This window comes from Bolinopsis microptera, chromosome 12 (assembly GCF_026151205.1).
Source record: "Bolinopsis microptera isolate Bmic1 chromosome 12, MBARI_Bmic_1.0, whole genome shotgun sequence".
NCBI lineage: Eukaryota > Metazoa > Ctenophora > Tentaculata > Lobata > Bolinopsidae > Bolinopsis > Bolinopsis microptera.
Genome location: NC_087083.1, coordinates 3,109,640 through 3,124,872, shown reverse-complemented (window position 1 = coordinate 3,124,872; position 15,233 = coordinate 3,109,640). Strand labels below are relative to the sequence as shown.

Below are 15,233 nucleotides of genomic sequence, written 5' to 3'. Positions count from 1 at the left end.
AAAAATCTAAACATTTTCTAGAAAAATCATCAAATGACACTATTATAGTAGTATACATAACAATGCACACTTAATGATAATCAATACCTACTGAAGATTTGTAAATTCAAATTAAATTGGTCGACAGGTCGAGAATAAATATATTTATTGAACAAGATATTTGATAATTTAACGTACACATTACATGCATGAAGCATGGTTACAAAAACAACGCCCAGAAATTCAAATACATATGTATATTTTAATGAAATGTCGATGAGCATAAATTTTAGTTTCTTTTTTTTTGTACAACAATATCATCAAAAATAAAGTTTTAAAATTTTTAAAGAAAAATAACTTTTTATTTCAATTTATAAAGAATCTGAAATAAAACCCATAATGCAACTAAAAACTATGAAAATTGAAGCTTACAAAATTAAATCTTAAATTTTTTGCCATGCCAAAAAAAACTAAAATGATACTGATACTCTGATAGTTCAAAAACTAAAAAGCTACAGATAAAAGGAAAACCGAAATTGATACAAGACAGATAGCGCCGGTAACACACATAACCTACGTAGCGCAAGTAAAACTTGGTCCATTTGTTCCGAGCGGGTGGATCCAATAAATATAATTGCTTTTGTATAAACACAAGCCTGTATATCATTATGGAACTAATAACATTTTAAAAATCTGTTAAAATTTTCAACACTTTAGTTTTGTGAAACATCGTCTGCAGTTTGTGGGGCACTAGCGCAGCAGAATCTCCCCGATACCTTATCAAAAGCGAATATGTTAGCGGTGACCAGTAGGGTCACCGCAGAGATGATGCCTCCCCAGTACCAGTTGTAGATCACAGTCACACATGCGAGGAGGATTGCAGCCGAGGGGATCATGGGGGTCCATACTCCCCACCGGTATATTCTGGAGAGTTTAGGTCATTATAAAAAGTAATGTTAAAATAACAATCTGATACAGTGTACTCCCCACCGGTATATTCTGGAGAGTTTAGGTCATTATAAAAAGTAATGTTAAAATAACAATCTGATACAGTGTACTCCCCACCGGTATATTCTGGAGAGTTTAGGTCATTATAAAAAGTAATGTTAAAATAACAATCTGATACAGTGTACTCCCCACCGGTATATTCTGGAGATTCAGGTCATTATAAAAAGTAATGTTAAAATAACAAACTAATACAGTGTACTCCCCACCGGTATATTCTGGAGAGTTTAGCTCATTATAAAAAGTAATGTTAAAATAACAAACTGATACAGTGTACTCCCCACCGGTATATTCTGGAGAGTTTAGATCATTATAAAAAGTAAGGTTAAAATAACAAACTGATACAATGTACTCCCCACCGGTATATTCTGGAGAGTTTAGGTCATTATAAAAAGTAATGTTAAAATAACAAACTAATACAGTGTACTCCCCACCGGTATATTCTGGAGAGTTTAGGTCATTATAAAAAGTAATGTTAAAATAACAAACTAATACATACTCCCCACCGGTATATTCTGGAGAGTTTAGGTCATTATAAAAAGTAATGTTAAAATAACAAACTAATACATACTCCCCACCGGTATATTCTGGAGAGTTTAGGTCATTATAAAAAGTAATGTTAAAATAACAAACTGATACAGTGTCCATACTCCCCACCGGTATATTCTGGAGAGTGTAGGTCATTATAAAAAGTAATGTTAAAATAACAAACTGATACAGTGTACTCCCCACCGGTATATTCTGGAGAGTTTAGCTCATTATAAAAAGTAATGTTAAAATAACAAACTGATACAGTGTACTCCCCACCGGTATATTCTGGAGAGTTTAGGTCATTATAAAAAGTAATGTTAAAATAACAAACTAATACAGTGTACTCCCCACCGGTATATTCTGGAGAGTTTAGGTCATTATAAAAAGTAATGTTAAAATAACAAACTAATACAGTGTACTCCCCACCGGTATATTCTGGAGAGTTTAGGTCATTATAAAAAGTAATGTTAAAATAACAAACTGATACAGTGTACTCCCCACCGGTATATTCTGGAGAGTTTAGGTCATTATAAAAAGTAATGTTAAAATAACAATCTAATACAGTGTCCATACTCCCCACCGGTATATTCTGGAGAGTTTAGGTCATTATAAAAAGTAATGTTAAAATAACAAACTGATACAGTGTACTCCCCACCGGTATATTCTGGAGAGTTTAGGTCATTATAAAAAGTAATGTTAAAATAACAAACTAATACAGTGTACTCCCCACCGGTATATTCTGGAGAGTTTAGGTCATTATAAAAAGTAATGTTAAAATAACAAACTAATACTCCCCACCGGTATATTCTGGAGAGTTTAGGTCATTATAAAAAGTAATGTTAAAATAACAAACTGATACAGTGTACTCCCCACCGGTATATTCTGGAGAGTTTAGGTCATTATAAAAAGTAATGTTAAAATAACAAACTGATACAGTGTCCATACTCCCCACCGGTATATTCTGGAGAGTTTAGGTCATTATAAAAAGTAATGTTAAAATAACAAACTAATACAGTGTACTCCCCACCGGTATATTCTGGAGAGTTTAGCTCATTATAAAAAGTAATGTTAAAATAACAAACTGATACAGTGTACTCCCCACCGGTATATTCTGGAGAGTTTAGGTCATTATAAAAAGTAATGTTAAAATAACAAACTAATACAGTGTACTCCCCACCGGTATATTCTGGAGAGTTTAGGTCATTATAAAAAGTAATGTTAAAATAACAAACTAATACATACCCCCCACCGGTATATTCTGGAGAGTTTAGGTCATTATAAAAAGTAATGTTAAAATAACAATCTGATACAGTGTACTCCCCACCGGTATATTCTGGAGAGTTTAGGTCATTATAAAAAGTAATGTTAAAATAACAAACTAATACATACCCCCCACCGGTATATTCTGGAGAGTTTAGGTCATTATAAAAAGTAATGTTAAAATAACAAACTAATACAGTGTACTCCCCACCGGTATATTCTGGAGAGTTTAGGTCATTATAAAAAGTAATGTTAAAATAACAAACTAATACAGTGTACTCCCCACCGGTATATTCTGGAGAGTTTAGGTCATTATATAAAGTAATGTTAAAATAACAAACTAATACAGTGTACTCCCCACCGGTATATTCTGGAGAGTTTAGGTCATTATAAAAAGTAATGTTAAAATAACAAACTGATACAGTGTACTCCCCACCGGTATATTCTGGAGAGTTTAGGTCATTATAAAAAGTAATGTTAAAATAACAAACTGATACAGTGTACTCCCCACCGGTATATTCTGGAGAGTTCAGGTCATTATAAAAAGTAATGTTAAAATAACAAACTGATACAGTGTACTCCCCACCGGTATATTCTGGAGAGTTTAGGTCATTATAAAAAGTAATGTTAAAATAACAAACTGATACAGTGTACTCCCCACTGGTATATTCTGGAGAGTTCAGGTCATTATAAAAAGTAATGTTAAAATAACAAACTGATACAGTGTACTCCCCACCGGTATATTCTGGAGAGTTCAGGTCATTATAAAAAGTAATGTTAAAATAACAAACTGATACAGTGTACTCCCCACCGGTATATTCTGGAGAGTTTAGGTCATTATAAAAAGCAATGTTAAAATAACAAACTGATACAGTGTACTCCCCACCGGTATATTCTGGAGAGTTTAGGTCATTATAAAAAGCAATGTTAAAATAACAAACTGATACAGTGTACTCCCCACCGGTATATTCTGGAGAGTTTAGGTCATTATAAAAAGCAATGTTAAAATAACAAACTGATACATACTCCCCACCGGTATATTCTGGAGAGTTTAGGTCATTATAAAAAGTAATGTTAAAATAACAAACTGATACAGTGTACTCCCCACCGGTATATTCTGGAGAGTTTAGGTCATTATAAAAAGTAATGTTAAAATAACAAACTAATACATACTCCCCACCGGTATATTCTGGAGAGTTTAGGTCATTATAAAAAGTAATGTTAAAATAACAAACTAATACAGTGTATTCCCCACCGGTATATTCTGGAGAGTTTAGGTCATTATAAAAAGTAATGTTAAAATAACAAACTGATACAGTGTACTCCGCACCGGTATATTCTGGAGAGTTTAGGTCATTATAAAAAGTAATGTTAAAATAACAAACTAATACAGTGTACTCCCCACCGGTATATTCTGGAGAGTTTAGGTCATTATAAAAAGTAATGTTAAAATAACAAACTGATACAGTGTACTCCCCACCGGTATATTCTGGAGAGTTTAGGTCATTATAAAAAGTAATGTTAAAATAACAAACTAATACAGTGTACTCCCCACCGGTATATTCTGGAGAGTTTAGGTCATTATAAAAAGTAATGTTAAAATAACAAACTAATACAGTGTACTCCCCACCGGTATATTCTGGAAAGTTTAGGTCATTATAAAAAGTAATGTTAAAATAACAATCTGATACAGTGTCCATACTCCCCACCGGTATATTCTGGAGAGTTCAGGTCATTATAAAAAGTAATGTTAAAATAACAAACTGATACAGTGTACTCCCCACCGGTATATTCTGGAGAGTTTAGGTCATTATAAAAAGTAATGTTAAAATAACAAACTAATACAGTGTACCCCCCACCGGTATATTCTGGAGAGTTTAGGTCATTATAAAAAGTAATGTTAAAATAACAAACTGATACAGTGTACTCCCCACCGGTATATTCTGGAGAGTTTAGGTCATTATAAAAAGTAATGTTAAAATAACAATCTGATACAGTGTACTCCCCACCGGTATATTCTGGAGAGTTTAGGTCATTATAAAAAGTAATGTTAAAATAACAAACTGATACAGTGTACTCCCCACCGGTATATTCTGGAGAGTTTAGGTCATTATAAAAAGTAATGTTAAAATAACAAACTGATACAGTGTACTCCCCACCGGTATATTCTGGAGAGTTTAGGTCATTATAAAAAGTAATGTTAAAATAACAAACTAATACATACTCCCCACCGGTATATTCTGGAGAGTTTAGGTCATTATAAAAAGTAATGTTAAAATAACAAACTAATACAGTGTACTCCCCACCGGTATATTCTGGAGAGTTTAGGTCATTATAAAAAGTAATGTTAAAATAACAAACTGATACAGTGTACTCCCCACCGGTATATTCTGGAGAGTTTAGGTCATTATAAAAAGTAATGTTAAAATAACAAACTAATACAGTGTACTCCCCACCGGTATATTCTGGAGAGTTTAGGTCATTATAAAAAGTAATGTTAAAATAACAAACTGATACAGTGTACTCCCCACCGGTATATTCTGGAGAGTTCAGGTCATTATAAAAAGTAATGTTAAAATAACAAACTAATACATACTCCCCACCGGTATATTCTGGAGAGTTTAGGTCATTATAAAAAGTAATGTTAAAATAACAAACTGATACAGTGTACTCCCCACCGGTATATTCTGGAGAGTTTAGGTCATTATAAAAAGTAATGTTAAAATAACAAACTGATACAGTGTACTCCCCACCGGTATATTCTGGAGAGTTTAGGTCATTATAAAAAGTAATGTTAAAATAACAAACTAATACATACTCCCCACCGGTATATTCTGGAGAGTTTAGGTCATTATAAAAAGTAATGTTAAAATAACAAACTAATACAGTGTACTCCCCACCGGTATATTCTGGAGAGTTTAGGTCATTATAAAAAGTAATGTTAAAATAACAAACTAATACAGTGTACTCCCCACCGGTATATTCTGGAGAGTTTAGCTCATTATAAAAAGTAATGTTAAAATAACAAACTGATACAGTGTACTCCCCACCGGTATATTCTGGAGAGTTTAGCTCATTATAAAAAGTAATGTTAAAATAACAAACTAATACATACTCCCCACCGGTATATTCTGGAGAGTTTAGGTCATTATAAAAAGTAATGTTAAAATAACAAACTGATACAGTGTACTCCCCACCGGTATATTCTGGAGAGTTTAGGTCATTATAAAAAGTAATGTTAAAATAACAAACTGATACAGTATACTCCCCACCGGTATATTCTGGAGAGTTTAGGTCATTATAAAAAGTAATGTTAAAATAACAAACTGATACAGTGTACTCCCCACCGGTATATTCTGGAGAGTTTAGGTCATTATAAAAAGTAATGTTAAAATAACAAACTGATACAGTGTACTCCCCACCGGTATATTCTGGAGAGTTTAGGTCATTATAAAAAGTAATGTTAAAATAACAAACTAATACAGTGTACTCCCCACCGGTATATTCTGGAGAGTTTAGGTCATTATAAAAAGTAATGTTAAAATAACAAACTGATACAGTGTACCCCCCACCGGTATATTCTGGAGAGTTTAGGTCATTATAAAAAGTAATGTTAAAATAACAAACTGATACAGTGTACCCCCCACCGGTATATTCTGGAGAGTTTAGGTCATTATAAAAAGTAATGTTAAAATAACAAACTGATACAGTGTACCCCCCACCGGTATATTCTGGAGAGTTTAGGTCATTATAAAAACTAATGTTAAAATAACAAACTGATACAGTGTACTCCCCACCGGTATATTCTGGAGAGTTTAGGTCATTATAAAAAGTAATGTTAAAATAACAAACTAATACATACTCCCCACCGGTATATTCTGGAGAGTTTAGGTTATTATAAAAAGTAATGTTAAAATAACAAACTAATACAGTGTACTCCCCACCGGTATATTCTGGAGAGTTTAGGTCATTATAAAAAGTAATGTTAAAATAACAAACTGATACAGTGTACTCCCCACCGGTATATTCTGGAGAGTTTAGGTCATTATAAAAAGTAATGTTAAAATAACAAACTGATACAGTGTACTCCCCACCGGTATATTCTGGAGAGTTTAGGTCATTATAAAAAGTAATGTTAAAATAACAAACTAATACAGTGTACTCCCCACCGGTATATTCTGGAGAGTTTAGGTCATTATAAAAAGTAATGTTAAAATAACAAACTGATACAGTGTACCCCCCACCGGTATATTCTGGAGAGTTTAGGTCATTATAAAAAGTAATGTTAAAATAACAAACTGATACAGTGTACTCCCCACCGGTATATTCTGGAGAGTTTAGGTCATTATAAAAAGTAATGTTAAAATAACAAACTGATACAGTGTACTCCCCACCGGTATATTCTGGAGAGTTTAGGTCATTATAAAAAGTAATGTTAAAATAACAAACTAATACAGTGTCCATACCCCCCACCGGTATATTCTGGAGAGTTTAGGTCATTATAAAAAGTAATGTTAAAATAACAAACTAATACAGTGTACTCCCCACCGGTATATTCTGGAGAGTTTAGGTCATTATAAAAAGTAATGTTAAAATAACAAACTGATACATACCCCCCACCGGTATATTCTGGAGATTTAGGTCATTATAAAAAGTAATGTTAAAATAACAAACTGATACAGTGTACTCCCCACCGGTATATTCTGGAGAGTTTAGGTCATTATAAAAAGTAATGTTAAAATAACAAACTCCCCACCGGTATATTCTGGAGAGTTTAGGTCATTATAAAAAGTAATGTCAAAATAACAAACTAATACATACTCCCCACCGGTATATTCTGGAGAGTTTAGGTCATTATAAAAAGTAATGTTAAAATAACAAACTGATACAGTGTCCATACCCCCCACCGGTATATTCTGGAGAGTTCAGGTCATTATAAAAAGTAATGTCAAAATAACAAACTGATACAGTGTCCATACCCCCCACCGGTATATTCTGGAGAGTTCAGGTCATTATAAAAAGTAATGTCAAAATAACAAACTAATACAGTGTACTCCCCACCGGTATATTCTGGAGAGTTTAGCTCATTATAAAAAGTAATGTTAAAATAACAAACTGATACAGTGTCCATACCCCCCACCGGTATATTCTGGAGAGTTTAGGTCATTATAAAAAGTAATGTTAAAATAACAAACTGATACATACCCCCCACCGGTATATTCTGGAGATTTAGGTCATTATAAAAAGTAATGTTAAAATAACAAACTCCCCACCGGTATATTCTGGAGAGTTTAGGTCATTATAAAAAGTAATGTCAAAATAACAAACTAATACATACTCCCCACCGGTATATTCTGGAGAGTTTAGGTCATTATAAAAAGTAATGTTAAAATAACAAACTGATACATACCCCCCACCGGTATATTCTGGAGATTTAGGTCATTATAAAAAGTAATGTTAAAATAACAAACTCCCCACCGGTATATTCTGGAGAGTTTAGGTCATTATAAAAAGTAATGTCAAAATAACAAACTAATACATACCCCCCACCGGTATATTCTGGAGAGTTTAGGTCATTATAAAAAGTAATGTTAAAATAACAAACTGATACATACCCCCCACCGGTATATTCTGGAGAGTTTAGGTCATTATAAAAAGTAATGTTAAAATAACAAACTAATACAGTGTACTCCCCACCGGTATATTCTGGAGAGTTTAGGTCATTATAAAAAGTAATGTTAAAATAACAAACTGATACATACCCCCCACCGGTATATTCTGGAGATTTAGGTCATTATAAAAAGTAATGTTAAAATAACAAACTGATACAGTGTACTCCCCACCGGTATATTCTGGAGAGTTTAGGTCATTATAAAAAGTAATGTTAAAATAACAAACTCCCCACCGGTATATTCTGGAGAGTTTAGGTCATTATAAAAAGTAATGTCAAAATAACAAACTAATACATACTCCCCACCGGTATATTCTGGAGAGTTTAGGTCATTATAAAAAGTAATGTTAAAATAACAAACTGATACATACCCCCCACCGGTATATTCTGGAGAGTTTAGGTCATCATAAAAAGTAATGTTAAAATAACAAACTAATACAGTGTACTCCCCACCGGTATATTCTGGAGAGTTTAGGTCATTATAAAAACTAATGTTAAAATAACAAACTGATACAGTGTCCATACCCCCCACCGGTATATTCTGGAGAGTTCAGGTCATTATAAAAAGTAATGTCAAAATAACAAACTGATACAGTGTCCATACCCCCCACCGGTATATTCTGGAGAGTTCAGGTCATTATAAAAAGTAATGTTAAAATAACAAACTAATACAGTGTACTCCCCACCGGTATATTCTGGAGAGTTTAGCTCATTATAAAAAGTAATGTTAAAATAACAAACTGATACAGTGTCCATACCCCCCACCGGTATATTCTGGAGAGTTCAGGTCATTATAAAAAGTAATGTCAAAATAACAAACTGATACAGTGTCCATACCCCCCACCGGTATATTCTGGAGAGTTCAGGTCATTATAAAAAGTAATGTCAAAATAACAAACTAATACATACTCCCCACCGGTATATTCTGGAGAGTTTAGGTCATTATAAAAAGTAATGTTAAAATAACAAACTAATACAGTGTACTCCCCACCGGTATATTCTGGAGAGTTTAGGTCATTATAAAAAGTAATGTTAAAATAACAAACTGATACAGTGTCCATACCCCCCACCGGTATATTCTGGAGAGTTCAGGTCATTATAAAAAGCAATGTTAAAATAACAAACTAATACAGTGTACTCCCCACCGGTATATTCTGGAGAGTTTAGGTCATTATAAAAAGTAATGTCAAAATAACAAACTGATACAGTGTCCATACCCCCCACCGGTATATTCTGGAGAGTTCAGGTCATTATAAAAAGTAATGTCAAAATAACAAACTGATACAGTGTCCATACCCCCCACCGGTATATTCTGGAGAGTTCAGGTCATTATAAAAAGTAATGTTAAAATAACAAACTAATACATACTCCCCACCGGTATATTCTGGAGAGTTCAGGTCATTATAAAAAGTAATGTTAAAATAACAAACTGATACATACTCCCCACCGGTATATTCTGGAGAGTTTAGCTCATTATAAAAAGTAATGTCAAAATAACAAACTGATACAGTGTCCATACTCTAGTAGCAGGGTGTAGTTGAGTGTGCACTTCGATGTGTACTATTTCTGACAACACAGGGTTGTTTGTTAGGTCGTTCTAAACCAAAATCGTTTAGGTGGACAATTTGTTTCGCTAGAGACAACCCTACAGGGCAAATTTTCTAAATTACCCTCAGTCGCGTATACGGGATTTTCGTATTTCGGCTCCTGAAGGTCATAGAGACTTAACTTTTAGCTTAAAATCACCGCAATGGCCACATTTATATACAACTTACTAATCAATATATGGTCTAAAATTGTTTGTTTCCGAGATATCTGCAAAAAACTAATTTTAAGTTCAGGCGTAGGCACAAATTTCATCAAATTTGTATCTCCGCTTCTGAAAGTCTTAGAGACTCAAATTTTGGCTTAAAATGACCGCAATGCACATGTTTATATTGACACTATAAAGGTCATAAAGGCCCAAAATGCTTACTTTTGGAAAAAATCCGAGAAAAACTGATTTTCACTGAGGAAGTGAAAAAAATCTACTCTAGAAGCTAATTGAAATCGAGTATGCAGTTTGGTGTCTACAACTTTTCTAGAAACCAGGTCCTTTGTAAGGTCATTCTGGATCAGAATTGATAAGGTACGCAATTTCTATCAGTAGTTCCAACCCTAGGGGGGAAATTTCTAAATTACCCTCAGGCGCAAATATATGACTTTTGTATCTCGGCTTCTGAACGTTGTAGGGGCCTCTCTTTTAGCTCAAACTAACTGCAAGGGCCACATTTACATATAAGCTATAAAGCAACATAGGGTTTATAGTGCTTAGTTTTGGAGATATTCATTAAAAACTGTTTTAACTTTCGTGCATCCTAAAATAGTAACATCAAACATGTACTTAATTTTGGTATCCCGGGCTAAAAAAGTCTTACAGGCACTTTACTTGCAGCACAGCAAAAGGTCAGCATGAACACATTCAGATAATATTTATGAAGCAACACAATTCAGTTTCAGAAGCTCCTTCCAGCTATCTTGTGTTATCCTTAAATGTATACGTCTAACCATCTCTCTGGTTACTATCATCTCGTTAAAAGCAAGGCTCGACCGGGACCGATTTTTTGGCCGGGACTGGGACTGGGAAAAAGTGCCAGGACCGGGATTAAGACCGGGACAGGAATTAAGGATCGGGATGAAGCCCAGATCCCGGTCTTAACATAAGTTGGGCTCTCTCCAGTACTTTTTGGCTATTATAGCTAATCAACTCCAATCCAACCTCATGTAGTAGAATCTACTTCTAGTTTCCTTCAATTCAGCTATCTCCACTCTAGCTCTTTGTAGCAATCTCTGAATGCTACTTCCTGCTCTATCTAGCTTCCACTAACATCCAATAATTTTTGTTATGCTACTATTAGCACCTGCAAATTCTAGCCCTATTCAGCAACCTCAGACTTACTCCTACTCTGTTCAGCTATCACCAGCACCTTCAAATTCTAGCACTATTTCCAGCAACCTCAGACTACTTTCTGCTCTATGATCCAGCTAACACTAGCAAACAGTACCCACAAATTTTAGCTTCTTCTAGCTACTTCGGGCTAGAAAGAGCTAGAAAGAGCTACAATTATAACGTGTTGGTGGTAGCAGAATTAAAGGTAGCTAAAAGTAGATTTTACTTCATGAGGTGGGATTGAAGTTGATTAGCCATAATAGTCAAACAGTACTGGAGAGAGCCCAACTTGTGGTAGTACGAGATATTTAGATGTTCATGTATAAATTTGGGGATTGAAGTAGTTCGAAGTAACCAGAGAGATGGTTAGACGTATACATTTAAGGATAACACAAGATAGCTGGAAGGAGCTTCTGAAACTGAATTGTGTTGCTTCATAAATATTATCTGAATGTGTTCATGCTGAACTTTTGCTGTGCTGCAAGTAAAGTGCCTGTAAGACTTTTTTAGCCCGGGATACCAAAATTAAGTACATGTTTGATGTTACTATTTAAGGATGCACGAAAGTTAAAACAGTTGTTAATGAATATCTCCAAAACTAAGCACTATAAACCCTATGTTGCTTTATAGCTTGTATGTAAATGTGGCCTTTGCAGTTAGTTTGAGCTAAAAGAGAGGCCCCTAAAAGAGAGGCCCCTACAACGTTCAGAAGCCGAGATACAAAAGTCATATATTTGCGCCTGAGGGTAATTTAGAAATTTCCCCCCTAGGGTTGGAACTACTGATAGAAATTGCGTACCTTATCAATTCTGATCCAGAATGACCTTACAAAGGACCTGGTTTCTAGAAAAGTTGTAGACACCAAACTGCATACTCGATTTCAATTAGCTTCTAGAGTAGATTTTTTTCACTTCCTCAGTGAAAATCAGTTTTTCTCGGATTTTTTCCAAAAGTAAGCATTTTGGGCCTTTATGACCTTTATAGTGTCAATATAAACATGTGCATTGCGGTCATTTTAAGCCAAAATTTGAGTCTCTAAGACTTTCAGAAGCGGAGATACAAATTTGATGAAATTTGTGCCTACGCCTGAACTTAAAATTAGTTTTTTGCAGATATCTCGGAAACAAACAATTTTAGACCATATATTGATTAGTAAGTTGTATATAAATGTGGCCATTGCGGTGATTTTAAGCTAAAATTTAAGTCTCTATGACCTTCAGGAGCCGAAATACGAAAATCCCGTATACGCGACTGAGGGTAATTTAGAAAATTTGCCCTGTAGGGTTGTCTCTAGCGAAACAAATTGTCCACCTAAACGATTTTGGTTTAGAACGACCTAACAAACAACCCTGTGTTGTCAGAAATAGTACACATCGAAGTGCACACTCAACTACACCCTGCTACTAGAGTACCATACCCCCCACCGGTATATTCTGGAGAGTTCAGGTCATTATAAAAAGTAATGTTAAAATAACAAACTAATACATACCCCCCACCGGTATATTCTGGAGAGTTCAGGTCATTATAAAAAGTAATGTTAAAATAACAAACTGATACATACTCCCCACCGGTATATTCTGGAGAGTTTAGCTCATTATAAAAAGCAATGTTAAAATAACAAACTGATACAGTGTACTCCCCACCGGTATATTCTGGAGAGTTCAGGTCATTATAAAAAGTAATGTTAAAATAACAAACTGATACATACTCCCCACCGGTATATTCTGGAGAGTTTAGGTCATTATAAAAAGTAATGTTAAAATAACAAACTGATACAGTGTACTCCCCACCGGTATATTCTGGAGAGTTTAGATCATTATAAAAAGTAATGTTAAAATAACAATCTGATACAGTGTACTCCCCACCGGTATATTCTGGAGAGTTTAGGTCATTATAAAAAGTAATGTTAAAATAACAAACTGATACAGTGTACTCCCCACCGGTATATTCTGGAGAGTTTAGGTCATTATAAAAAGTAATTTTAAAATAACAAACTGATACAGTGTAGTGCAAGATTAATATTAAAGGTAAAAGTAATATAAAGTCATTGATTGGAGTCTAATTACTTATTGATGCATCAGGAGCGTCGTAAATCCGTAAGAAATTGAAAGCTTCAAAGATATTAAAATACATTAAAAATTGTAATTTACAATAGGTTGTGAAAAATATTTAATAAGGAGAAGTTATACCCAGCGATGCCATGTTTCTGTTCAAATGAAGCTATTATAGACACGGAGCCAATAACGAGCAAAGCCAGGAATATCCGAACTACTGCGTAAATCTGTTTTGAAGTGTACGTAGGTAATACTGAAATAAATATTCGTTAGTGCAATTATTGGAAACCCCTTAACCTCTCAGGGAACAGTTTACAAAATGTAGAAGGTTTCAAGCACAACATCCTTTTGTAAAACAAACTTGTTCGTTTCAATTACACAGAAGTATCCATGGAAATGCGACTCACTAATGAAATCTCCGGCGATATCAGCGATACAGAGCGCCAATGAAGAGCATATTACCATCACCAAAAGGATTTTTATCGCCTTTAGTGGCTTCAGAGAACCTGGAAGGATGACATTCTTAATTTTTTACAAAGCAATACAATATTATTACATCACTTTTTGATAAAGCAGTAGACTGTTTTTACAGTTATTTTATGATCAAAATGAATTGATGTTATTACATCATTAAACTTTCAAATAAGTTTGAATTCATGGCACGTACGAGGAGAAGAAACTTGAATAATGCAAAGAATTATTCCTAATAACAAATTACCCATTGACTCGATTAATGGTATCGACTCGCACGACTCAGGTGTTGCAAATCGATGCAATATGTGACATGCAGCTCCTGAAATGTACACTTGAGAAACAGGCTTCGAAATGGAATGATATGTTATTATGAAATGTTATAAACCAATGCATTCTTAAATCTTAATATAGTTTTGATTGGTCTGTGCGAACCTCCGAGTCAAGCAGTTATTGGATCAAACACACCATTAAAGCACAATGGGTCAGTTCATAAGTTTTAGCGATATTTTGTTGAGATCTCATAATATTTCGGTCCCTCTTAAATGTTTTATTTAAAGATATAAGCATATAAGCTAGCATTTGGTCATTACAGATTTTAAAGACTTACCTATACAGATGTATATAAAGAGGGACACCATAGCGAACTGTGAGACGTCCTCCTTGCGTATGAAGAGTGTCCCCGCCACAATCATACACTGGATCCCGTTAACAAACATGGGTAACTGCGACCAGAACATTTGATTGCGGTTCGGTAATCACTAATCAGGTCATAGTTCATGTTTATCAATACTCTAATAATCAAATGTTTCATATTGCCTTGTATTTATATAAGATAAGTCATCTTCAGTTCATGTACACTGTATATCTCCCACTCCTAATATATGAAGTTCATCTAGTTCAATGCCACTCACCTTAAATATTTTACAAGGGCGGAAAGTATTGCCAGCCATCTCCCGTCGCACTACCATGTGGCACATGACTCTAGCCACAGAATAAAGGATGAGGACTGCTCGACAAACTGCAGCTAGACCTACCACAACTGATATTGTGGTGACTAGTTCCTCTGGCATGCCCATAGTTAGCCCTGCCTGTTTTGAGAATACCTTACTCGGGAATATTATGACTGGGATAAAGTGGTGGGTTTTGGAAAATTCCGCCATATTTTTCCCGGTCATTAATTTTCCCAGTCATAAATTAACCCGCTATAATATTCCCGAGTAAGGTAACTATGGTAACTAGTAGTGTAACTATGGTAACTAATATTCCCGAGTAAGGTAGTATACGTTAGATAACATGGGATAATGTTAATGTTCGGTAAGTTGTTACTGCG

The 15,233-nt window shown here is 34.4% G+C and overlaps 1 protein-coding gene across 2 annotated transcripts in view; it reads right to left on the bottom strand.

The window, feature by feature from the left end:
- Nucleotides 1-17: 17 nt before the first annotated feature.
- Nucleotides 18-15,233, bottom strand: part of LOC134824001 (uncharacterized) — a 123,641-nt gene continuing 108,425 nt past the window's right edge. For both annotated transcript variants that reach the window (XM_063835629.1, XM_063835628.1), the window contains 6 exons: nucleotides 14,815-14,991; nucleotides 14,511-14,625; nucleotides 14,148-14,222; nucleotides 13,837-13,935; nucleotides 13,565-13,682; nucleotides 18-903 (listed from right to left, as the gene is read on the bottom strand). In XM_063835629.1, the coding sequence (XP_063691699.1) occupies nucleotides 693-903; nucleotides 13,565-13,682; nucleotides 13,837-13,935; nucleotides 14,148-14,222; nucleotides 14,511-14,625; nucleotides 14,815-14,991 (795 nt within the window). In that variant the 3' untranslated portion in view covers nucleotides 18-692. The remainder of the gene's footprint in view (nucleotides 904-13,564; nucleotides 13,683-13,836; nucleotides 13,936-14,147; nucleotides 14,223-14,510; nucleotides 14,626-14,814; nucleotides 14,992-15,233) is intronic.